The sequence below is a fragment of the Leucoraja erinacea genome, chromosome 15 (genome assembly GCF_028641065.1).
Source record: "Leucoraja erinacea ecotype New England chromosome 15, Leri_hhj_1, whole genome shotgun sequence".
Taxonomy (NCBI): Eukaryota; Metazoa; Chordata; class Chondrichthyes; order Rajiformes; family Rajidae; genus Leucoraja; species Leucoraja erinaceus.
Genome location: NC_073391.1, coordinates 33,928,525 through 33,955,460, shown reverse-complemented (window position 1 = coordinate 33,955,460; position 26,936 = coordinate 33,928,525). Strand labels below are relative to the sequence as shown.

Genomic DNA, 26,936 nt, shown 5'->3' with positions numbered 1-26,936 from the left:
TCCAAAACTGTCCTAACCATGTACCTGCCTAAATGTTTCTTAAACCTGCCTCAATTACCTCCTCCAGTAGCTCGTTCCATACACCTACCACCCTTTGTGTAAAAAAAAAGTTAACCATCAGGTTCCTATTTAATCTTCCCCCCCCACCTTAAGCCTATGTCCTTTGGTTCTCGATTCCTCCACTCTGGGTAAGAGACTTTGTGCATTTCTGAAGTCTGAAAAAGGGTTTTGGCCGAAACGTTCCCTATTTCCTTCGCTCCATTGATGCTGCTGCACCCGCTGAGTTTCTCCAGCATTTTTGTGTACCTTCGATTTTCCAGCATCTGCAGTTCCTTCTTAACCACATTGTGCATTTATCTGATCTATTCCTCTCATGATTTTATATACCTCTATTATAGACAGACAATAGGTGCAGGAGTAGGCCATTCGGCCCGAGCCAACACCGCCATTCAATGTGATCATGGCTAATCATCCCCAATCAGTCCCCTGTTCCTGCCTTCTCTCCATATCCCCTGACTCCGCTATCTTTAAGAGCCCTATCTAGCTCTCCCTTGAAAGTATCCAGAGAACCGGCCTCCATCGCCCTCTGAGGCAGAGAATTCCACAGACTCACAACTCTCTAGATAGCATACCTCTAGATTCAGGGACGGTTTCTTCCCAGCTGTTATCAGGCAACTGAATCATCCTAGCACAACCAGACAGCAGTGCTGAACTACTATCTACTTCATCGGTGACCCTCGAACTATCCTTGATCGCACTTAGTTGGTTTTACCTTGCACTAGACATTATTACTTTATTGTGTATCTGCACACTGTAATGGCTCGATTGTATTCATGTCAGCAACAAAAGCTTTACACTGTACCTCGGTACTCGTGTCAATAAACTAAACTAAACTGAACTGAACATTTATTTTAAGATATCTATTGAATTCCGTCTAGAATGTTCATCCCCTACAATGTCCTCTGCGTTCGAGGTTTACAAGAACTCTTTGTATGAAGAATTTCTCCATCTTACTCTGCAATAACTTCCCATTTCCTGTAACTCCAGCTGTAATTCTGAATTCCAAGTAGAATCTTTTAGTTTTCGTTTAGTTTTAGAGATACAGTCCCTTCGGCCCACCGAGTCTGCACCGACCAGCGATCCCCGCATATTAACGCCATCCTACACACACTAGGGACAATTTACACTTATACCAAGTCAATCAACCAACATGCCTGTACATCTTTGGAGTGTGGGAGGAAAGCGACGATCTCAGAGAAAACCCACACGGTCAGGGGGAGATCGTACAAACTCCGCACATACAGCACCCGTAAATGGGATTGAACCCGGCTCTACGGCACTGTAAGCACGGTAAGGCAGCAACTACCGCTGTACCACCCTAGTGATTAAAAAGGCAGATACTGGTAGATAATAATAATAATAATACATTTTATTTATGGGCGCCTTTCAAGAGTCTCAAGGACACCTTACAAAAATTTAGCAAGTAGAGGAAAAACATGTAAGCGGAATGAAATAAATAGTAGAGACATGACTAGTACACAAATGAAAGACAGAAATCAATTCAAAACACAATATGAGGCAATTCAAGCACAGATGAAAAGGGAGGGGGACGTGGGGCTAAGCATAGGCAGAGGTGAAGAGATGGGTCTTGAGGCGGGACTGGAAGATGGTGAGGGACACGGAATTGCGGTTCAGTTGGGGGAGGGAGTTCCAGAGCCTGGGAGCTGCCCTGGAGAAGGCTCTGTCCCCAAAACTGCGGAGATAGACACAAAACGTTATAAGATCACCCCTCATCCTCCTGCGCTCCAAGGAATTTGGATCTCAATAGATGCTGCCTGACCTGCTGAGTTACTCTGTGGGTGGCACAGTGGCGTAGTGGCAGAGCTACTGCCCTACAGCACCAGAGACCCGGGTTTGATTCTGACTACGGGTGCTTGTCTGTACGGAGTTTGTACATTCTACCCGGGACCTGCGTGGGTTTTCTCCGAGATCTTCGGTTTCCTCCCACACTCCAAAGACGTAGAGGTTTGTAGGTTAATTGGCTTGGTATAAAATGTAAAATTGTCCATAGTGCGTGTAGGGTAGTGTTAATGGGTGGGCGCTGTAGCTCTAAACCAAACAAAACTTACTCCAGCATTCTGTGTCAATACCTTTTGGATTGTCACTTGCTGAACGCAATGTATTCTGAAGAACGAAATTATTCCAATGTTGATTAATTGTCTAAAGGCTTGTCACGAAAGCCTGGGCTATGGGGAGAGGTTGGGTAGGCTAGGACTTTATTTTTTGGAGCGCAGGAGGCTGAAGAGTGATCTTATAGAGGTGGATAAAATTATGAGGGGAATAGATAGGGTGAATGCACAGAGCCTTTTACCCAGAGTAGGGGAATCAATAACCAGAGGGTCATGGTTTAAGGTGGGGGGGGGGGGGGGGGGAGATTTAATAGGAGTAGGGGCAACTATTTCACTAGGCGGTTGGTGGGTGCATGAAATGAGTTGCAAGAGGATCGTAACAATCTTTAAAAGATACTAGGGCAAAGGATCTAGGAGAGGGCATCTTATAGAAACATATAAAATTCTTATGGGATTGGATAGGCTAGATGCAGGAAAAATGTCCCCCATGTTGGGGGAGTCCAGAACCAGGGATCACAGTTTAAGAATAAGTGGTAGGCCATTTAGGACTGAGATGAGGAAAAACGTTTTCGCCCAGAGAGTTGTGAATCTGTGGAATTCTCTGCCACAGAAGGCAGTGGAGGCCAATTCACTGGATGTATTCAAGGGAGCGTTAGATTTAGCTCTTGGGGCTAACGGAATCAATGGATATGGGTGAAGAGCAGGAACGGGGAACTGATCAGCTGTAATGATCAGCTATAATCATATTGCCTCAAAGGGCCGAATGGCCTACTCCGGCACCTATTTTCTATGTTTCTATGACGAGGTACATGAATAGGAAATGGTTAGATTGATAAGGGGCCAGACGCGGGCAAGTGGGACTAGCTTAGATGCGGCATCTTGGTTGGTATGGATGAGTTGGGCCGAAGGGTCTGTTGCTGGAATGTTTTACAATGACAAGTCTAACTGAGTTTTAGATTCTGCAGTCAGTCATTTGGGACACAGCAGGCCAGACATTTGACTCATTGTCTCCAGGCTAAAGAACTATTGTTTATTTTTGCTATCCAGCTCTCAGCCATAGATTTATAGACTGACATAGAATGGAAACAGGCTGGTTGGTTTATTATTGTCGTGTGTACAGTGAAAACCTTGTTTGAGAACCTCCATTTAGATCATTATTGTGTACAATTAAAGCCACACACTGGTGAATCTGTGGAATTCATTGCCACAGACGGCTATGGAGGCCGTCAATGGATATTTTTAAGGTAGAGATTGACAGATTCTTGATTAGTATGGGTGTCAGGGGTTACGGGGAGAAGGCAGGAGCACGGGGTTGAGAGGGAATGATCGATCGATCAGCCATGATAGAATGGCGGAGCAGACTCGATGGGCCGAATGGCCTAATTCTGCTCCTGGAATTTATGTATACACAACCACACCAGGTAGTGCAAAGGGAAAAATACAAGAGTGCAGAATATAGTGCGCAGGAGAGACCTGAGAGAATTACATAACATTATGAGGCGAATGGATAGATGGGGGAGATGGTCAGAGCCTTTATCCTAGGGTGTGAATATCAAAGATGAGACAGTACAGAGAGGGACACAGTCTAATGGAGGTGTGCAGTGAGTGTGGTGAGTTGCTGGAACGTGCTGCCGAGGGTGATGGTGAGGGCATGAAAAAGTTGATACATACCCGTATCAATGGCACAGCCCTCTTGTTTCCATAGTTATTATTATATATAAGAGGCGTCCCTCTGTAATGTACATACCTCCCTCATGTTTGGCAGGACCGTTCTATTTGCTAGCATCTGTTTACGTGCTGTCACTATGCATTTGGATGTACAGGCTACACTGTTTGGATACACTATCAGCAACCTATTGCCTTTTGCTATAGGGTCCCCAGCACCAGTGTGTGCAGTACATTTAACAATGGCCAGCTGTTCTGGTAGCATCAACGCCGTAAGCAAATTACGCACAAAAAGGGCATTCCCCTGCTCCCAATCCTGGGGAGCTTTGTAAGGTCAGAACTTCAAGGTATAGGGATGTTACTGACGGAACTGTCACAGGTAAGGATGCCATTGCTACTGGTAGGGCATAGGGAGGTGGATGTCTCCCAGGATTATCTAACTCCTCATCTTCACTACCAAATAGGGTTGTCGTGCCAGACATGAAGTCTCCTGCAGAGGATTTACCAGTACTGGGTTTATTTTGTACCAACCATCACCTGTTTCTCACCTCCTGTCTGTCTTTTAATTATTTATTATCTGCCCACTGGCATTCTAGTTGCAATACTTTCCATCCTTTCATAGTGCTATCCTTGCTTCTTAACTCTAACCCCTTCTCACATGCAGTATCCATCCAACTTCGAACTCTATACTCTCCTCATGCTTCTTCTCTGCTTCTGCTTCCCATGTTTTAATTCCTTTCTTCCATTTCTTTCCTGCCTTCCTTTCCCATATAATTGTCTCTACATTCCACGTTCCCCCTACTGGCCAGGCTTCATCCCCCAACCATTTGGTCAACTTGTAACTTAACATTCTAAATTTCTTATACTTAGGATTCAAATAACACATATATTGGACTGGTATCCAGAGCATTCCCCATAGATAGATAGAGAGAAAAAGAGAGAGAGAGAAAAAGAGAAAGCAGACCGCTTAATTCCGAATCGTTCCAAATATATTAACCAGGCCGACCCGCTAAATGAGACCCCAGTTTCTCAACTTGGCTGACTTTTTAATTATACAACGCCACTTATTTCTCAATCCAACAACTCTCCGGATGTCTCAATAAGCCAGACGCACACCTCACCCCCCGTATCTCAACCCGACAAATCACAGATGTCTCAATGAGGCCGATGAGCCCTTAGTAGAGAGAGAGACAAAGAAAAAACAAAGAGAGATAGACAGAGAGAGAAAAAGAGAAACCACTCACGTCCTTCTTAACAATATACACAAGCCCTTCTTAAAAATACACGCACAATTCTGTCTTAAAAATACATACACAATCCCTTCTTAAAAAAAAACATATAAAGCCCAACTGGTCTTACCTTTGTCTGTTTCTAAGAACCTCGGCAGGGAACCAATTCAATGTCTGATGAAGGATCACAGACGTTCCCGGGAGTTTCTAGGGAGTCGGTCGTACAAGGAGGCCGATAGAGCTCAGTTATTTCCCTTCCAATCTCGGCAACCTCTGCAACCTCTTGCACATTCAGCTGTTGATGTGGTCAAAGCGAGGCCTGCATAACTACGCCAATGAAAAAGTTACTTTTATAACTACTAAACCAGGTTCGCTTCTTAATAAACAGACACCACACAAACTGTTTGGTAGACCAGTTCAAACCTTTACTTAACACCGGCCGATGGAAGGGAGGGAGAACTCCAGCTAAGTGACCAATGTAGACACTCGACTGTCCTCGGTCCCCTTCTTTGAACAACAGAATTACATTGCCTTAAATAGAGTTTTTTTGTCCCCTTAGCACATTCCACAGACATTAGTGTTGGTCAGAGGTACAGGAAATGGTTTCCACAGAATGCATCACATCAAAGGCATTTTGTTTACATGGTACAAGATATACTAAAAACATTGGCCATTTTGTTTACGACATCTTACATCAAAGAGATCTCTCTAGCTTCTCCTCTCTGTTTGTCACTTGGGAGACAAAGTTATAGGATTTATTATCTCACATACCGCAACCTGAGGAAAGCCTAATTTAAGACTAAATATAAGCTGTAAGCTAGCCCAGAAGCCAATTTAATATCTTCTTATATTTTTAACTAAAATTCGGCTTCATCAGGCAGGTACGGTAGTGGAGTTTATGAGGCTTTGAGAGGGACACTGATATGCAGGGAATGGAGGGATAGGCATCACGTACAGACAAAGGAGATGAGTTTAACTTGGCATCATGTTGGGCACACACACTGCGGGCTGAAGGACCTGTTCCCGTCATGTATGGCCCCATGACTAACACCACCGAACATAGAACATAGTACAAACAGTACAGCACAGGAACAGGCCCTTCAGCCCACAATGCCTGTGCTGTACATGATGCCACGTTAAATGAATCTCCGCTGCCTGCACGTGATCCATATTCCTCCATTCCCTGCATATCCACGTGCCTATATAAAAGCCTCTTAAACACCATTGTTGTATCGGCCTCCACCACCACCACCACCACCACTGGCAGCGGGTTCCAGAGATGCTGCCTGACACGCACTCCAGCACTTCGTACCTTTTTCTGTAAACTAGCACCTGCAGTTCTTTAAGCCTTCGACATAAACATTAGACATGCAGCGTGGAAACATGCCCTTCGGCCCACCGAGCCCGTGCCGACCAGCAATCGCCCCGTACGCTAGCACTAGGGACAATTTTACAATTGACAAAAGCCAACTAAGCTCCAAACCTGCATGTCTTTGGGACGTGGGAGGAAACTGGATCACCCAGAGAAAACCCACACGGTCATGGAGGGAATGTACAAACTACGTATAGGCAGCACACGTAGTCGGGATCGAACCTGGGTCTATGGTGCTGTCAGGCAGCAACTCTACTGCTGTGCCACCGTGCACCAACATGGATTGGTGATGTTACTCTAGTCTGAAGAAGGGTCTTGCCCCAAAACGTCGCCTGCTGCCTGACCCGCTGAATTACTTTGTTTTTATCTGTAACCCAGCGTCTGATGTTCCTCGTCTCCTCCGTCACGTTGAGCAAGTTAGATATTGCTCTCGGGGCTAACGGAATCAAGGGATATGGGAGAAAAAGCAGGAACAGGGTACCGGGTTGAAGGGCCCAATGGCCTACTGCAGGACCGACTTTCTATGTGTTTCTATGTCCTGTAGTCCGCTGATGTTTGCAGCTTCTGCCGTTGCAGGTGGGGAACGACTGGCCGAGATGCAGGTGCTGCTGCTGCGTCTGGCTGCCACGCTGCTCCTGTGCAGCTGGCCGGTGCCCTGCCGCGGCACGGCGGCGCCAGGGACGGATGCCGGGGCGGTGATGATACGGCTGGCCGGGATGAAGAGGACGCACCACGAGGGGAGGGTGGAGATCTTCTACCAGGGGGCCTGGGGCACCGTGTGTGACGACGACTTCAACATCCACAGCGCCACCGTCATCTGCAAGCAACTGGGCTACGAGGGCGCGTTAAACTGGGCGCACAGTGCCAAGTACGGGCAGGGGACTGGTAAGTGTGGGCATCGTACGGGCAGGGGACAGGTAACACTGTGGGTATCATATGGGCAAGAGACAGGTAACACTGTGGGTATCGTATGGGCAAGAGACAGGTAACACTGTGGGTATCACAGGTAACACTGGGCATTGCATGGGCAAAGGTGGGAAGCCTCTCCAAACCATCACTGCAAGTAGGGGATGGAGTGTGGATGGTGAGGTGGAGGGGAAGCTATGGGGAGAGTGAACTGGAAGGGCTGGTGGGGGGAGGGGGGTGATGGGGATAGAGGGTGAATGGGAATGAGCGGGGAGGGGAGAGGATGTGGAGAGGGTGTAGGGGCCAGGGAGTGGTGGTCATAGTCATAAAGTATGAAAACAGGCCCTTCGGCCCGTCTCGTTTATGCTGACCAAGGGGATAAGTAGGAATTATTGATGCTGGTTTACTCTGAAGGTAGACACCAAGTGTTGGAGTAACTCAGTGGTCCAGGCAACATCTCTGGAGAACATGGATGGGTGAGGTTTCATGTCGGGGACCTTCTTCAGACTCGTGTCTATGCCGACCAAAATGCAGAACCATGACAAATGTGTGGCTGAAGTCCATCCAGCCAACATCTACAGCTTTGCCCTCATCAACCTTTTTGGTTCCCTCTTCAAAAAAACTCAATTAGATCTGTAAATCTGTAAATGCTGGAATCTTGCACAAAAAAGCAAACGGCTGGTGCAATTGGAAGAGAGGGTCGGTCAGCATCCGTGGTGGAGGAAGCATTGTCTGTCCATTTCCCTCCACAGATGCTGCCCGACCCGCACTTTGCGTTTTGCTTGACCTCCAATGAACCTGACAAATCCACACCATATAAGGTAGTGGAATGCTAAGGTTTACAGCTCTTTGAGTAATGTAACTTTTCCTTATCACAGTTCAGTTCATTATCTACAGACGTGGGTCCCACGGCCAAAGTCACTCCGAACCTGCCTCTTCAAGCCCAGCTTTGCTCACCTCCCTCCAGCGCTGGGGAACTTAAGCTGGTTCTCACAGCTCGTAGCACAACCAACCTCTCTGGTCAATCTCTGCTAAACCCACTACAATGCATGCCCCCAAAGTTGCTCAGGTCTCCACTCAGCCACAGGTAATTCATAAGGTCATCAGTGACAGCAGCAGAATGAAGCCATTCGGCCCATCATCTACTCCGCCATTCAATCATGGCTGATCTATAATAATAATAATAATAATAATAATAATAATAATATTTATTTATATAGCACTTTTAAACAAAATCACTTTGAACCAAAGTGCTTTACAGAGATTGATCAAATTAATTGAATAGATTCAATGTCACAAATTCTTACAAAATAAAAAAAGAAAAAGAAAAAAGGAAAAAGACACAGAACAGTACACTATAGAAATCAACAAGAAACGTCCCCCCACAGCAGAATTCACTGTGAGGGAAGGCACTGAAATTATCCAGTTCTCCTCCTCATAGTCCACCCGAGGTCGGGGTCTATATGTGGCCTCCTCAGCCAACCCGGTGTTTTCAGGCCCTCTTGCCGCGAAGCTGGATCATCGGCGTCGGGTGAACATCCTTCAGCGGCTTGGACTGAAGTGGCCGCTTCCTCCCCGAAGACTGCAATGACCAAAGTTCACAGGCTGCGTCGGCCGGACCTCCGACTCTGGTGATCTCGGATCCCAGGCTCCGCGGTGCTGTAAATCCAGTGCCGCCCGCCCACGGCTGGAAGCTCTGCAGCCGCAGCTCAACGATGTCGCAGTCGGCGTTCCCAGTGCCCCGGAGCTTACCGCAAGGCGACCCGGTAAGGCATCGCCCGCTCCATGTTGGTGTCCCAGCATCTGCACCGCCGGCGAAGCTGTAGTCCCGGCAGGAAACGCCGCTCCAGCGCTGCTCCAGCTCGATGGTAGGCCGCACAGAGAGGACGAAGATGCGGTTCGGAGGAAAACCGCATCTCCGACCAGGCAAGACTGGGGTTAAAATAGTTTCCCCCTTCCCCTCCCCCCACCCACCACATAAAAGAAGAACTCCAAGAAACATTATGTTCTGACAGGACTAAAAATAAAAATAAAAAAGGGTGAAAGGACGGACTGCAGCGGAGCAGCCATACACAACGGCGCATCACCCTGCAGTGCGCCATCTTGCATAAGGGACATGCATCAGCTTCCTTCCTATCTCGCCTTCCTAACCCCATTCTCCTGCCTTCTCCCCATAACCCCTGACACCTGTACAAATCAAGAATCTATCTATCTTCGCCTTAAAAATATCCATTGACGGGCTCCACAGGCAAAGAATGTCACAGCTTCATTGACTAAAGAGATTTCTCCATCTCCTTCCGAAAGGAATGTCCTTTATTTCTGAGGTTGTGCCCTCTGGTCCTAGACTCGCTCACTCACGGAGATATCCTCTCCACATCCACTCTATCCAGGCCTCACCAGGACACCCGTGAAGAAAGTTCCTGAGCCGAAACGTCACCTATCCATGAGAAAGATGGGGCCCAAGCCCAGACAACACTCTGCGTGATGGACCCAGATCAGCGATCACTCATTATAAACGCTCCACTCCATCCGTACACTGTGGACGGCTCGTGTAATCGTGTATAGTCTTTCCGCTGACTGGTTAGCGTGCAACAAAAAAGCTTTTCACTCTACCTTGATAAACATGACCACAGACCAAACTAAAACTAAAGCCATGTTCTCCAGAGATGTTGCCTGACCCACTGAGTTTAGTTTTTTAGTTTATAGAAACAGCGTGGACACAGGCCCTTCGGCCCATCGGTTCCCCCGCCGACCAACGATCCCTCCACATTAACACTATCCTACACCCACTAGGGACAATTTTTACATTTACCAAGCCAATTGACTTACAAACCTGTACGTCTTTGGAATGTGGGAGGAAACCGAAGATCTCGGAGGAAACCCACGCAGGTCACGGGGAGAACGTACAAACTCCGTACAGACAGCATCCGTAATTGGGATTGAACCCGGGTCTCCGGTGCTGCATCCGCTGTAAGGGAGCGGCTCTACCGCTGCGCCACCGCGACTGCCCTTACTCCAGCACACAGGGGCATTTTTTCTCATCCCTACCATACACAGCTCTGCGGTGCAGCGGGTAGAGCTGCTGCCTCACAGTGCCGGGGACCTGTCTACATGCTACAGGTGTCCTATATACACCATAGCATGTGGCTCCCTAGTGCAGTCGCAGACCTGGGTCTGATTCAACTCTTCAGAGCCTGGCTAGTCCACCTGCCTCGGGTGTGAAGGATCTGGTCAGAATGTCCTCTTCGTTGGTTTGATCACTGGTGATCTTTTAGTTTAGTTTATTGTCACGTGCACCGAGGTACATTGAAAAGCTTTTTTGTTGCCTGCTAACCAGTCAGCGGAAAGACTACACGAGATTACAATCGAGCCATCCGCAGTGTACAGATACAGGATAAAGGGAATAATGTTTAGTGCATGGTAAAGTCCGATTGAAGATAGTCCGAGGGTGGCACGGTGGAGCAGTGGTAGAGTTACTGCCTTACAGCACTTGCAGTGCCACACACCTGGGTTCGATCCCGACTCCGGGTGCTGTCTGTACGGAGTTTGCACGTTCTCCCCGTGACCACGTGGGTTTTCTCCAAGATATTCGGTTTCCTCCCACACTCCAAAGACGTACAGGTTTGTAGGTTACTTGGTTTGGTATAAATGTAAAATGTAAAATTGTCCCTGGTGAGTGTAGGATGGTGTTAATGTGCGGGGTTCACTGGTTGGTACGGACTCGGTGGGCTGAGACGGCCTGTTTCCCCGCTGTGTCTCTAAACCAAACTAAACAATAAGGTCGATGAGAGGTCAGCAACCCGCTCTAGTTGGATATAGGATCGTCCACTTAGTTGCCTGACAACAGTTGGTGAAGTAACTGTGGAAACAAACAGTTTCTATGTCGCTCTTCCAGGGAGATGCTAACTGCATTTCGTTGTCTCTGTACTGTACACTGACAATGACAATTAAAGTTGAATCTGAATCTGAATCTGAAACAACTGCAGGTGCTAGTTCATACCAAAGATGGACACAAAGTGCTGGAGTAACTCAGCAGGTTGGGCAGCATCTGCGGAGAACGTGGCTAGGCGATGCTTCGGGTTGGGACCTGTCCCCGTCTCGTAGCCATCTTCTCCGGGGAAGGTACCTGACCCGCTGAGTTACTCCAGCACTTTGTGTGTTTCTTCGGGAAGAAACTGTCCCTGGATCTGCAGGTGTGCGTGCGGCTTCACACTGCCGTACCTCTTGCCTGTTGGGAGAGGGGAGATGTCTCAGACATGTGTGGAGGCTGCTTCCTGCACAGACAGCGGAAACCAGGGGATAGATAGAAGATAGAAGATAGAATCTTTATTTGCCACACGGCCAGGGTTGGTGGTATTTGGGATCAACCCAGACCGTGCAACCTGACCACCTCCAACATCAGCAGAGCTTCTCCGCAGCTCACATACGGCCCGCTCAGTGTGAATGTCCCTGCTTTATCTCTCAGCTCACCGTGACATTGTGGCCATCAATCTCATTAAAGTAGCAGAACACTCCTTGTTCTGGAAAGGGTGCAGAGAAGATTCTCGAGGATGTTGCCAGGACTCGAGGGCCTGAATATAGGGAGCGGTTGGGCCGGCTGGACATTATGCAGGAGGCTGAGGGGTTTATAAGATCATATACGCGGAATAGATATCGTGAATGCACAGTCTATGATTCCCTGACTGTATCATTCTATCACTCTATCGGTCAATCATTCTATTTCTCTGTCGCTATCTCTCCATCTCTCTCTCTCTCTCTCTCTCCATCTCTCTCTCCCCTAACCCGATGACTCTCTGACCTTTCACCCGACCCCAGGTACCATCTGGCTGGACAACCTGAGTTGCCGAGGAGAGGAGACATCGGTGGAGTCGTGTACCTCCAACGGTTGGGGCATTCACGACTGCAGGCACTCTGAGGACGTTGGGGTTGTGTGCACGGAGAAGAGACGAGCCGGCTTTGAGAACAAGGAGGCCTTCCAGGATCTCCAGGTAGGCTCCGCGCTGTTCCCCTGCCTGCCCTCTCCCCACCTCACTGGAGAAGCTGCAAACCCTCTCTCTGGTCCACTGGCTAACGTTGACTTGAGCCGGTCCCATCGGGGTTGGCAATGCGTGGTTGGGGCTGGATACTCCTGAATTTGACCTGTGGAGCTGTTACATTGATGAACAGAGGTACATTGGGGGGTCGCCCACAGATTTTAGAGATACAGCGAGGAAACTGACCCTTCGGCCCACCATGTCCACACCGACCAGTGACTTCCCCCTCCCCCTCCCCCCCCTGTACACTAGCACTATCCTACATTCTTGGGACAATTTACAATTTTACCAAAGCCAATTCACCTACAAACCAACACGTCTTTGGAGCATGGGTGGAAACCGGAGCACCCGGAGAAAACCCACGCGGTCACAGGGAGAATGTGTAAACTCCACACAGACAGCACCTGTAATCAGGATCGAACCCGGGTCTCTGGTGGTGTAGGGCAACACCTCCACTGCTGTGCCACTGTGCCGCTTAGGTCCTTTGAGTGCAGGAGCAATTGTGAGCAGTTTTTGGTCCCATATCTGGTAAAGGATGTGCTGACATTAGAGAGGGTCCAGAGCAGATTTATTGAATGAATAATCTTGGGAATGATGTATAAATGAACGTTTGACGGCACTGGGCCTGCACTCGCTGGAGTTTAGAAGGATGAGGGGGGACCACATTGAAACTTATCAGATAATGAAAGGCCTGGATAGAGTAGATGTGGAGAGGATGTTTCCACTAGTGAGAGAGTCTAGGTCCAGAGGGCACAGCCTCAGAATGAAAGGGCTTTCCTTTAGAAAGGAGATGAGGCAACATTTATTTAGCTAGAGGGTGGTGAATCTGTGGAATTCATTGCCACAGACGGCGGTGGTGGCCAAGTCATTGGGTATTTTTAAAGGGGAGATTGACAGGTTCTTGATTAGTAAGTAAGTGAATCAAAGGTTATGGGAAGAAGGCAGGAGAATGGGGTTGAGATGGGAAGATAGATCGAGCATGATTGAGTGGCAGAGTAGACTCTAAGGGCCGAATGGCCTAATTCTGCTCCTGTGTTTTATGAACTGATGGAATGTGTTCAGTTGACTGGGTGAGCATATCCTGTCTCTGCCTGGGGTCACTCTTGCTGCTGGGAGTACAGCCGGTGTCTTTATTCCAACCAAACAACCTCAGCTGCCCTGCACACATTCCATCGCACTTCCCATGGTTGTGGGGAATGAATGGGCCGGCTGTTCCCCACAGCATGGTCCCCATCAATCTCACACTGCGCCATTATTCTCCGTCACTGCCCGCCGCTCTCAGAGGCCGTGGACAGAAGCTGCCCCGTGCAGGGTCACGAGGTCACCGGCACACATGTTCCCCAGTGACACCTCCGTACGCCCGTCCCACTGAGCGCCCGCGTTTACACATCGACTCTGACACCAAGGCATTTCTCTGGAGAGGGCGGCACGGTGGCTCAGCAGTAGAGTCGCAGCCTCACAGCGCCAGAGACCCGGGTTCGATCCTGACTACGGGTGCTGTCTGTACGGAGTTTGTACGTTCTCCCTGTGACTGCGTGGGTTTTCTCCGGGCGCTCCGGTTTTCTCCCACGCTCCAAAGACGTATGGGTTTGTGGGCTCATTGGCTTCTGTAGATTCTGTAGTTTAAAGATACAGTGCAGAAAGAGGCCTTTCGGCCCGCAGAGTCCGCGCCGACCAGCGATCCCCGTACACTAACGTTATCCCAGGGACACACTAGGGCCAATTTACAATTATACCAAGCCAATTAACCTACAAACCTGTACATCTTTGGAGTGTGGGAGGAAACCGGAGAAATCCCACGCAGGTCACGGGGAGAGCGGGCAAACTATATAAAGACGGCTCCTGTGGCGGGATCGAACCCGGGTCTCTGGCGCTGCAAGGCAGCAACTCTACCGCTGCGCCCTGGATCGTGTGCAGGCAGATAAGTCTTGGCATCATGTTCGGCACAGACATTGTGGGCAGAAGGGCCTGTTCCTGTGCTGCACGTGTGCTCCAGGTTCGAGGGCTGCCTGAGAGGAACCCGCTGTGTGTCATGTCATTAGTCACGTATCGCAGGCAACAAAGACGTTTCCCACTCTGCCTCCGTACACATTACAGCGAGAAACTAAACGCAGTGGAATGTGGTGGAGCAGCGGGTGTTTGGGGGTTGTTGTCCGTGACCGGTTGCCGTGGAGACGGCCTTGCCTGTGACCCCGTGTGGAGAATGCGGAGGGTGAGAGGTGGCGGCCTTTTGGGAGGTCGGGACACTGTTGTTGTCAGCCAGCTGTGTCCTGTTGACACATTCCCCACCCTGAGCCAATGCTCCATTCCTGCTACCACCCCCCCATTCCTGCTACCACCCCCCCCCACCCCCCACCCACCACCCCCCCCACTCCCCTCCCAAGCCAGGCCTTCACCCAGGAGGGGCTGCAGCAGCTGGACATTGTAATTATTCTTGGAGTTTGTGGAGATGCAGCGTGGGGAACAGGCCCTACGGCCTTCTGCTGCTGTGCCTGGAATCTCACGGGAACTCAACCACTCAAAATGTAGATACGAGGAATGCAGATGCTTTGGCCGTTAAAACTACAGGCCCCACCGAATCTGCGCCCATCAGCGATCACCCCGTACACTATCACTGGCCTAACGCTAGGGACAATTTACAATTTTACCAAAGTCAATTGGTCTACAAACCTGCATGTCTTTGGAGTGTGGGAGGAATCTGGAGCACCCGGAGAAAACCCATGCGGTCACAGGGAGAACGTACAAACTCTGTACGGACAACACCCTTTGTCAGGATCATACCCAGGTCCCTGGCGCTGTAAGGCAACAACTCTATCGCTGCACCGCCCTGCTGCCCACTGATGTTGGTTTGCTCAGGAAAGAGACAAAGTGCTGGAGTAACTCAGCGGCTCAGGCAGCATCTGTGGAGAACACGGATAGGTGATGCTTTGGGTTGGGATAGGACCCTATGACGAAGGGTTCTAACCTGGAACGTCACCTATCCTTGTTCTCCACAGATGCTGCCTGATCTGTTTCTCCAGCATTTTGTGTCTTTCGACTAAACTGCTCAACCTCTCTCGCCAATGAATAAATAACACTCCCTGTTCCAAATGACCCTCTATATGTAGTTTAGAGATGTAGCATGGAAACGGGCCCTTCGGCCCACCGAGTCCACGCCGACCATCGATCACCCGTTCACACTCGTTCTACATTCCCCCACTTTCTCATCCACTCCCTGCACACTCGGGCCGATTTACAGATAACCCACATTCCCGCTTGTCTTTGGGATGACGGGAGTAAATCGGAGCAACCCGGACAAACCCGGACAATTCCTGTACAGACAGCACCCGTAGTTAGGATCAATCTCTGGCGCTGTGAGGCAGCAGCTCTACCCGCTGCACCACCATGCCGCACACCTCTCTATGGTTGTGGCTGGCTTTCTTCGACAAGGAATGATGTAAGCAGAGGCTGATTACAGCATAGAACAGCACAGCATAAGTACAGGCCCTTCGGCCCTCAGTAATGATGCTGAAACATGATGCCAAGTTAAACTAATCTCCTCTGCTAGTACTTGATCCATATAGCCTCCATTCCCCACATATCCATGTGCCTATCCAAAAGCCTCTTAAACAACTCTTTTGCATTTGCCTCCACCACCACCCTCTGTGTAAATAAATGTGCCCTGCTCATCTCCTGCTAAACTTGATCCATTGCCCCATTCCCCACTTATCCTTGCCTATCCCAAAGCCTCCCCGAGTCTTTTGCATCTGCCTCCACCACCCTCTGTGTAAATGAATGAGTCCCGCACATCTCCTTTAAACTTTGCCCCTCTCACCTTAAAACCATACCCCCGAGTCTTTGACATTTCCATCCTGGGGGTAAAAGTTCATGTCTTAGGAGCGGAATAAGGCCATTCAGTCCATCAAGTCTACTCCGCCATTCATTCGTGGCTGATCTATCTTTCCCTCTCAACCCCTGCCTTCTCCCATAACCCCCTGACATCACGAACATGTCAATCTCTGCCTTAAAAATACCCAATGACTTTTCCTCCATCGCCGTCTGTGGCAATGAATTCCATAGATTCTCCACCCTCTGGCTAAAGAAATTCCTCCTCATCTCCTTTCTAAAGGTGCGACCTTTTATTCTGAGGCTGTGCCCTCTGCTGGACTCTCCCCCTAGTGGAAACATCTTCACCACATCCATTCATGTACAGTCTTTCCATTGGCTGGTTAGCACGCAACTAATGTTTTTCACTTTACACATAGAAACTGAATAACCAACTCTATCCAGGCCCTTGGCTATTTGGTAACTTTCAATGAGGTTCCGTCTCAAGAAAGATTCTGACTGTCTACCTCATCTGTGCCTCCTCACCAGCCCTTGGTCTGAAGAAGGGCCTCGGCCCGAAACGTCACCCATTCCTTCTCTCCAGTGATTCTAACCTACCCTGCTGAGTGACTCCACAGCATGCTGTGTCGATCCTTGGTGAAGTCTCCCTCGGTCTCTCTCCTGTCAACCACTGGTGTTTATGAAATATCCTGTTTCTGGCCAGGACCTACCCCCTTCATCTCCCACCACCATGTCAGTGGGGGAGCTCATCCTCAAACCATCGGCCAACAATGCAGGCACGCACAAAATAAACACAATCAAAGTGGCCTTTGATGGAAGCAGTCGCCCCATGACAAGGCACAAGGGGAGTGTTGCATGTGGGAGGGAGTCAGTGGGGGGGGGTCTCGCCCCATTAGAAGCTCACGGCAAATCTCGAGTGTATCCTCTCCCCCAGCAAGCAAGGCGGCTGGCTCTCCCACACGCTATTTACCCGTTTCCATGGCGATCTCTTCTTAAGATTTTGACCGCAATGTTGACATAACCGTTTGAAGTTCAGGTCTATAATCTAAATTAAAAATTAATGGTATCCAACCCCTTTGGCGGTTTTCCTCCCTGTGCTTCCAGCTGCCTTGATGTGGTTCCTGACAGGATTAGACACATAGTGCCGGGGTAACTCGGCGGATCAGGCAGCATCTCTGGAGAACATGGATAGGTGACGGCTCGGGTCGGGAGCCTTCTTCGGACTGACAATAGGGAGGGGGTGGGAGATGTCCTTCCTCAAATTAGGAGACCAAAACAAGACACTGTTCCCGTGCTGTACTGCCCCAGGTTCTCTGAAGGGGCCCCATCGCTACGCGGGTGGAGATGGGCACTGGGCTGACGGTCTCTCTCTCTCTCTCTCTCTCTCTCTCTCTATCTACCCCTCCCCCAGCGACAGAACAAGGTGGAGGAGGTGAGGCTGCGGCCCATGTTGGCGTCGGCACGGAAACGCAACCCGGTGACGGAGGGGGTGGTGGAGGTGAGGTACCAGGGCAAGTGGAAGCAGGTCTGTGACGCCAACTGGAACCTCAACAACAGCCGGGTGGTGTGCGGGATGCTGGGCTTTCCTGCAGAGCTGCCCGTTAACACGAAGATCTACAGGTAGGTCCTGACCTTACACCCTGGAGACACAGTGCCCAAAAACAGGCCCATCGGCCCACCGAGTCCACGCCGACCAGCTATTACACTTGCACTGTCCGACACACTAGGCCGTAGAAATACAGCGAGGAAACAGGCCCATCGGCCCACTGAGTCCATGCTGACTATATGTTTCCATAAGATCACCTCATCCTAAATTCCAGTGAATATAAGCCCAGTTGTCCCATTCTTTCATCATATGTCAGTCCCGCCATCCTGGGAATTAACCTGGCGAACCTACGCTGCACCCCTACAATAGCAATAATGTCCTTCCTCAAATTAGGTGACCAAAACTGCACGCAATACTACAGGTGTGGTCTCACCACGGCCCTGTAGGACTTTAACTCAAATTCTCCCGTAACGAAGGTCAACATGCCAATAGCTTTCTTCACTGCCTGCACAAGAGTCGCCCCGTTTCTGGCGCCTTCAAAGCCACCGCACATGGAATGAACTGTCTGTCACGAGCAGCAATTGTTCAAACTCAGGGACCCTGTCTGGGCTAATCCATCCCACTCTGCCCCCCCCCCCTAGTGGGGTCACGCTGCCGCCCTGCTTGGTGTGGGATGTGTGAGCTTGTCTCCGCTCCACAAACATGCTGCAGAGTTGTGTTTGTGCAGGTCGGCCGCTGTGGCAGGGCCTGGCCGGTGGTTCACATGGCCCAGCACAGCCCCCCCCATGAAGACCAGCACTTTCCCAGCCCCCACTCGCTCCACAGATACCGTTCCCTCGCGCCTTTGTAACCCAACAGTGGCTCCTCACGTCCTCCAAAGCTAATGCCTTCTGGAATGCAGTTCTGAGAATGTGCATTTGTCCTCTCCTTGCCAAGCTCTGAGAAATCCTCATTTAAACACAAGGAGACTTCTGTTTCCACTGGAATGACCAGACCACACTTTAGTATTTCTGGGGATGTTTACTTTCACCTGTGTGAGACAGCAGTTTATGTTCCCCCCACCGTCCCCCGTCCCCCCATCTCCCCTTTCCACCCCTCCCCCTGTCCCCCCGTATCCCCATCCCCCCTCCCCCCTCCTTCTCCCCCCTCTCCCCTCTCTCTCCTCTCTCCCTCCCCCACCTCCCATCCCCCTCTCCCCCTTCCCCCTCCTCACCCCTCCCTCCCCTCCCCCTCTCCCCTCTCTCCCCCCTCTCTCCCCCCCTCTCTCCCCCCTCTCTCTCTCTTTCTCTCTCTCTTTCTCCCCTCTCTCCTTCTCCCTCTCTCCCCCCTCTCTCTCCTCCCCCTCTCTCTCCCCCCCCCCCCCTCCCTCCCTCCCTCCCCCTCCCCCTCTCCCTCCCCCCCCCCTCTCTCTCCCCCCCCCTCTCTCTCCCCCTCCCTCCCCCCTCCCCTCTCCCCCCCCCCCCCCCCCTCCCCCCCCCCCCCTCTCCCCCCCCTCTCTCTCCTCTCTCTCACCCCCTCACTCTCCCCCCTCCTCTCCCCTCTCCTCTCTCCCCCTCTCTCCTCTCCCTCCCCCTCCCTCCCTCTCTCTTTCCCTCTCCCCCCCTCTCCCCCCTCCTCCCTCCCTCTCTCCCCCTCTCCCCCCCACCCACCCCCCCTCTCCTCTCTTACCCCCTCTTTCTCTTCCATACTCCCCTCCTCTCCCCTCTCCCCTCCCCCCCCCTCCCCTCTTCCCTCTCCCTCTCCCCCCCTCTTAACGTAATAGATATTTAACATATCACTCTGTAAAACCCATAATAAATGACAAACGTTCAGCATTTATATTTAAAAAAAACAGACGAATAAGTAGACAACATTAGTGCAAAGTCACAAACAATGCCCCAAGTCCATGTAGTTTGTAGCCTATTTGGAGGTTGTGGTGTTTATAGCCTGATGGTTGCAGGGAAGACACTGTTCCTGAACCTGGATGTTTTCAGGCTCCTATACCATCTGATGTAGTTTTTCTGAGAATATGATTCTCAGCATTGTAGCTGGCCAGTTCCAGTGACACGGTCCAATGTCCACAATGAGGTAGCTGCGACTCCTGGTCAATCTCAGCTCCTGCAACTTTGAGTTTTTGGACTCTGAGACGGGCAGGAGATTTGAAGAATGAAGAAAATGAACCTGTTTACTAAGTGTAGTAACTTTGGAATGCATGGAATCTTTTCCCAACTATTGGATGATCCAACTTGTTTGCTACGGGGAAGGGAGAAACATTTTGTTCCCTGCAGGTTCCAGGGAAATGCTGCCAGCATGCAAAAGGAAACATTTTTATTTCCCGAGACTCTGAGTTTAGCTTCTGGCCTGAATACCAAATCATGACCAAACTGTTGTAAGAGGAAATGGGAAAAGTGAAAATGAACTTGGCCAGGGTAGAGCGTTCCGGACCTTTTAGTATCCAGTTCTTTGATCAACTCCTTTCGAACATACCTTTAGAGAGGAGATGAGGGGGAATATTCTTTAGAGGGTGGTGAATCTGTGGAATTCATTGCCGAAGATGGCGTTGGAGGCCAAGTCAGTCAGTATTTTTAAAGTGGACATTGGCAGATTATTGATGAGTGCGGGTGTCAGAGGTTATGGGGAGAAGGCTGGAGAATGAGGTTGAGAGGGAAAGATAGATCAGCCATGATTGAATGGCGGAGTAGACTCGATGGGCAGATTGGCCTAATTCTGCTCCGATGACTTACCAAGTCAACCAACGTTAGACGTTGTGTAATGTTTAAATGTCACACACGGGTGGTCTTTCTCTGGCGCCGGGCCGCTCATGATCCCGGGCCGGTACGGTAGAGTTGCTGCCTCACGGCGCCAGAGAGCCGGGTTCCACCCTGACCACGGGCGCTGTCTGTACGGAGTTTGTACGTTCTACCTGTGACCGTGTGGGCTTTCTCCAGGTGCTGCGTTTTCATCTCACCTTTCAAAGACGTGCAGGTTTGTAGGTTCATTGGCTTCAATAAAATTGTAAATTGTCCCTGGTGTGTGTAGGATGGTGCTGGTGCACGGGATAATCGCTGGTCGGTTGGGCTGAAGTGCCTGTCTCCACGCTGTATCTCTAAAGTAAATTAAACTAATCCACCTCCATCTGCCAGTTGACGGGCTCCATGGAGAGCTGTTTATGAAGCCCAGGCTGATATAAGCCATTCAGCCCTTTGAACCATGATAGCTCTCGACACAAGATCTCCAGTTGTCCACACTGTTGTCCACACACGTTAGTCGTCTGCTCAGTCTGCACATCACTTCAGTATTGGGCATCTACCTGTTCCCTTCAGCCAGTTCCTGTAGAAGTCCAGCCCTTCCAGAACCTCCCTGGACGACAAGCTCCCTCCATCCCCGATCTCCCTGTGACCGGGTGGTGTTTCTCCGGGTGCTCCGATTTCCTCCCACGTTGGAGGTGAATTGGCTTTGTTTAAAAATTGTAAATTGTCCCTAGTGTGTAGGATGATGATAATGTGATCAGAGGTCGGCGTGGACTCGGTGGGCCGAAGGGCCTGTTTCTGCATTTCATCTCCAAACTGAACTAAGGTAAACTAGACTGTGGAAGGTGCTCGGTGGGTCTGGCTCTGTTGATGGAGAGAAGGAAAACAGGAAGACTTGCTCAACGTGGAATGTTCTGCAGATGGTTCTGGGTGTGATTTTCTGATTCCTGTTAGGACAACATATTCTTTGCTATTTTTAACACCTGTTTCCCTTGTGAATTATTCTTGGATGTGGCTTCAATTGGTGTACTTGTAATCCGGTGGTTCAGAGTTATAATCCTGGGTGGAATTTAAAGTGGCTGGGTCAATAACTCAGCAACAAGGGGCCAGGACCAGACTCATCGGACCATGTCTTCATAAATACGGACTGAGGAGAGGAGGGAGGGAGGGGGGGGGGGGGTTAGAGATCAAGCCAGGGAGGGGCTGGGCACCAAACACCAGAGTGTAGACGCAGTGGTGCAGCAGTAACGTTGCTGCCTTATAGCACCAGAGAACCAGGTTCGATCCTGACTACAGGTGCTGTCTGTACGGAGTTTGTACGTTCTCCCTGTGACTACGTTCTCTGCGGTTACTCCAGGGGCTCTGGTTTCCTCCTAAACTCCAAAGACGTACAAGTTTATGGGTGATATAGAAAACATAGAAAATAGGTGCAGGAGTAGGCCATTCGGCCCTTTGAGCCTGCACCGCCATTCAATATGATCATGGCTGATCATCCAACTCAGTATCCTGTACCTGCCTTCTCTCCATACCCCCCGATCCCTTTAGCCACAAGGGCCACATCTAACTCCCTCTTAAATATAGCCAATGAACTGGCCTCAACTACCTTCTGTGGCAGAGAATTCCACAGATATGGCTTTGGTTTAAATTTTTAATTGTTCCTAGTGTGTAGGATTGCGCTAGAGTATGGCATGACTGCTGGTCGGCACGGACTCGGTGGGCCTAAGGGCCTGTTTCCGCACTGAGATTTAGACTTATCTCACGCTTTGTGTGTTTTCATCTTTGACCTTAGTCCAACCAACTGCCACTCCATAGACGTGCGGGTTCGTAGGTTAATTGGCTTCGGTAGAGTCATCGAGTGATACAGTGTGGAAACAGGCCCTTTGGCCCAACTTTCCCCCACCAGGAAACATATCTCAGCTACACTAATCCCACCTGTCTGTGTTTGCTCCATATCTCTCCAAACTTGTCCTATCCATGTACCTGTCTAACTGTTTCTTAAATGTTGGGATAGTCCCAGCCTCAACAACCTCTTCTGGCAGCTTGTTCCATACACTCACCAACCTTTGTGTGAAAAAGTTACCCCTCAGATTCCTATTAAATCTTTTCCCCTTCCCCTTGAACCTATGTCCTCTGGTCCTCGATTCCCCTACTCTGGACAAGAGATTCTGTGCATCTACTCAATTTATTCCTCATGATTGAATACACTGGTGTTGTATATTGTCCCTAGTGTGATGTGCAGGACTGTGCTAGTGTACGGGTGAAGACCGGCCGACGTGGTCTCGGTGGGCCGAAGGGTCTGTTTCTGCGCTGTATCTCTAAAGTCTAAAGTAAAGTCGAAACTCTCTGTAATTTCTTGTGGAATTGGGCTAAATGCCAACATGTTCGGCATAGACAAGTTGTGCCTGAGGGGATGATTCCGTGTTCTCCATCTCGACGACCCTGATAGGCGACTTTTTATTTAGAGGCTGCTGTTCCTGGTTTAGACACCCCAGCGGGGGAAACATGGTCCCCTCATCCACCCTGGCAGCCCCTGAGAATTTCAACGAGGTCTCTACTCGTTTCTCCGACTCCTGGAGAACATTGGCTCACTCTGCATAACCTCACCCTGTATCACAAACCTCTGTACCAAGAGATGTAATTTACTCCAAGCTATCATTAGTTAAAATAACTTCAGGAAACTAACCACTTTCTGAAAAAGTTTGCAATGAATGTTAGACATGGCGCAAAACACATGGACCATATGATGATATTACCCTTCCAATTGCGAATAGGTGTTTTAAAAGAGAAGATTTACGAGGATATTGCCAGGACTTGGGAGAGGTTTGAGTAGGCGAGAACATTATTCCATGGGGCGCAGGAGGATGAGGGGGTGATCTTATAGAAGTGTAAAAAATCATGCGTAATAGATGGGGTAAATAGGCCTTTATCCAGAGTAGGTGATTCGAGAACGATAGGACAGGTTTAAAGTGAGGTGGGGAGGGAATGATTTAATCGGAACCTGAGGGGCAACGTTTAACACAAACGGTGGTGGGTCTATGGAACGAGCTGCCAGAGGAGGTAGTTGAGGCTGGGACTATCACAATGTTTAAGAAACATTTGGAATGGTGCATGGATAGGACAGGTTTAGTGGGATGTGGGTCAAACGCAAATAGGTGGGACTAGTGTCGATGGGACATGTTGATCGGTGTGGGCAAGTTGGTCGGTGTGGGCGTTGGGCCGAAGGGCCTGTTTCCATGCTGTATGAGTGTACCAGTATGATTTCCATGACCAGCCAAGGCACAGGTTATGAGACCAGTAGCTTTACTCTTGAATTGAATACAGCACGGTGGTGTAGCGGGTAGAGCCGCTGCCTCACAGCGCCAGAGACCCGGGTTCAATCCTGACCTCGGGTCCCTGTGACCACATGGGTTTCCTCCGGGCGCTCCGGTTTCCTCCCACTTCCCAAAGACGTGCAGGTTTGCAGGTTAATTTGGCCCTCTGTAAATTGTCCCTAGTGTGTAGGGTGTGGGTGAGAAAGTGGAATAACATGGAATTAGTGTGATGGATGGTCGGCGTGGAATCCGTTGGCTGATGGTCCTGTTTCCGTGCAGTAGCTCAAAAAACTAAAACTATGCCCTCTAGTCTCTGTCCATTCCACGCATCCTCCCTTATTTGCTCTTATATATTTAAAGATATAAACACTGATGATATTTCGAGTGCTATGCTGCGATCGTGGTTAGCTGTGGTCTCTCCCTCTCTTTATATAGCTCCTGGTGTTTTTTCTCACAGCAGGCTGGACAAATAACTCGGATGTCCTAATGCTGGGGTAAAAACATTTGCTTGTGGCCAAGGGCAGTGGCAGGAATTGTGTGGGAGGGAGGTGGAAAGGCACGCTGACCTATGTTGGTCAAGGGTGGAGGTACTCTCCTTGACCTGAACCAGGAAAGACAATAGAGCAGGAACAGCACAGGAACAGGCCCTTCGGCCCACAATGTCCGTGCCCAACATGATGCCAAGACCAACTCTTATCTGCCTGCATAACATGATCCAGGACGGCACAGTGGCGCAGCCTTACAGCGCCAAAGAGCCGAGTTTGATCCTGACTACAGGTGCTTGTTTGTACGGAGTTTGGACTTTCTCCTTATGACCAACGTGAGTTTTCTCCAAGATCTCTAGTTTCCCCCCACACTCCAAAGCCATACAGGTTTGTAGGTTAATTGGCTTGGTAAAATTGTGAATGGTCCCTAGTGTAGGATAGTGTTAGTGTGCGGGGATCGCTGGCCGGCACTGGAAACATGTCCCTCTGTTCCCTGTATATCCACAAGTCACTTAAACGGCACTATCGTATCAGCCTCCAACACCACCTCGGCAGCTCCAGGTATTTGCAACTCTGTGAAAAACATGCCCCGCACATCTCCTTTAAACTTTGGTAAACACAAAATGCTGGAGTAACTCAGCGGGACAGGCAACATCTCTGGAGAGAAGGAATGGGTGGCGTTTCGGGTTGAGACCCGTCTTCAGACTGAACTTTGAACTTTGCCCTTTTCATCTTAAAGCGATACTCCCACAACCAAAGTTGCTCCTCAGGTTCCTATTAAATCTTTCCCCCTAAATCTTAAACCTATGTCCTCAGGTTCAACATTCCCCTACTCTGGGCATGAGACTCTGTGCATCAACCCGATCTATTCCTCTCATGATGTTGTACACCTCTATAAGATCACCTCTCATCCTCTTGTGCACCATGGAATAAAGTACTAGCCTGTACAATGCCTCCCTGTAGCCCAGGATCTCGAGTCCTGGCAACGTCCTCGTAAATCTTCCCTGCACCCTTTCCAACTCAATGGCATCTTTCCTGTATTTTGGGTCCTGTCTCCGGTGCCAGGATGTGCTCACACCCTTTCCCCACCACAAGTACGAGTAACTCGAACACCTTGTAACGACGGCGGTCACTGAAGGGGAGCAGTGACTTCTATTTTTACCTGAATTTGGCAATTATACCCCCCTCAGAGCCAGGAGTGGTCTCTTGATGTCTGTGGGACATTTATTGGGTCTTCGACAGATCGAGTGAATGCACAGAGCCTTTTACTCAGTGGGGGAAATCAAGATCCAGAGGACAAAGGTTTAAGGTGAGGGGGGGAAGATTTAATAGGAATCTGACTGCTAACTTTTTTTACACACACAAAGGGTGGTGGGTGTATGGAACGAGCTGCCGGAGGAGGCATTTGAGGTAGATACTATTGCAATTTTTAAAAGTGCAGGGAAGGTTTACAAGAATGTTCACAAGTTATAGGAGCATAATTAGGCCATTCGGCCCATTGAGTCTACTCCACCATTCAATCATGGCTGATCTCTGCCTCCTTATCCTGTTTTGCTGCCTTCTCCCCGTAACCTTTGACACCTATTCTAATCAAGAATTTGTCTACCTCTGCTTTAAAAATCTCCACTGACTTGGCCTCCACAGCCCTCTGTGGCAATGAGTTCCGCAGATTAACTACCCCCTGACTAACGAAGTTCCTCCTCACCTCCTTTCTAAAAGAGCACCCTTTAATTCTAATGTTGCCAGGACTCGAGGGTCTGAGCTACAGGGAGAAGTTGAGCAGACCAGAACTTTATTCCTTGGAGTGTTTTAGGATGTGGGGTGATCTTACAGAGGTGTATAAAATCATGAGAGGAATAGATTGGGTGAATGCACAGAGTCTGTTTACTCGGAGTAGGGGAATCGAAAACCAGAGGATGTAGGTTTAAGATGAGGGGGGGGGGGGGGAGAAAGATTGAATGAATCGGAACTTGAGTGTTAACTTTTTCACACAAAGGGTGGTGGGTGTATGGTGTTAATGTGAGAGGGGAAAAGTTTAAAGGAGATGTGTGGGGTAATTTTATTTTTCACAGTGAGTGGTGGGTGTGTGGAATGCACTGCCGGTGGAGGGGGGGGGGCTGGTGGTGGAGGCAGATAAGATAGTGGCATTTTAGAGACTTTTAAATATGCACATGGATATGCAGGTAATGGAGGGATATGGATCACTTGCAGGCAGATAAGATATGACCTTGGCATTGTGTTTGGCACAGGCGTTGTGGGTTGTAGGACCTGTTCCTGTATTGTACTGAACCAGGGTCCCGTGTCCATGTTCTCCAGAGATGCTGCCTGACCACTCTGAGTTACTCCAGCACTTTGTGTCCTTTTGTGTGTTGCCCAACACCTGCAGTTCTTTTTTTTCCTGCTGCACTGTTCTATTTAGAGTTTAAAGATCCAGCGTGGAAACAGGCCCTTCGTCCCACCGAATCCGTGCCAACCAGCGACCAGCCCGTACACTAGCACTATCCCACACACTGGGGACAATTTCCAATTTTACCGAAGCCAATTAACCTACAAACCCGTACGTCTTTGGAGTGCGGGAGGAAACCGGAGCGCCCCGAGAGGACCCACGTGGGCACGGGGAGAACATGTAAACTCCACACAGACAGCACCTCGTGGTGAGGATGGAACCTGGGTCTGTGGCGCTGTGACTGTGGCGCGGCTACTCTA

The 26,936-nt window shown here is 49.7% G+C and overlaps 1 protein-coding gene across 1 annotated transcript in view; it reads left to right on the top strand.

Annotated features, from left to right (window-relative positions):
- The window catches only part of LOC129704169 (lysyl oxidase homolog 4-like), a 57,025-nt gene that overhangs the window by 2,698 nt on the left and 27,391 nt on the right, over positions 1–26,936 (top strand). Inside the window, exons 2-4 of the mRNA XM_055647096.1 lie at positions 6,972–7,280; positions 12,117–12,289; positions 17,571–17,779. Of these exons, the coding sequence (XP_055503071.1) occupies positions 6,992–7,280; positions 12,117–12,289; positions 17,571–17,779 (671 nt within the window). The 5' untranslated portion in view covers positions 6,972–6,991. The remainder of the gene's footprint in view (positions 1–6,971; positions 7,281–12,116; positions 12,290–17,570; positions 17,780–26,936) is intronic.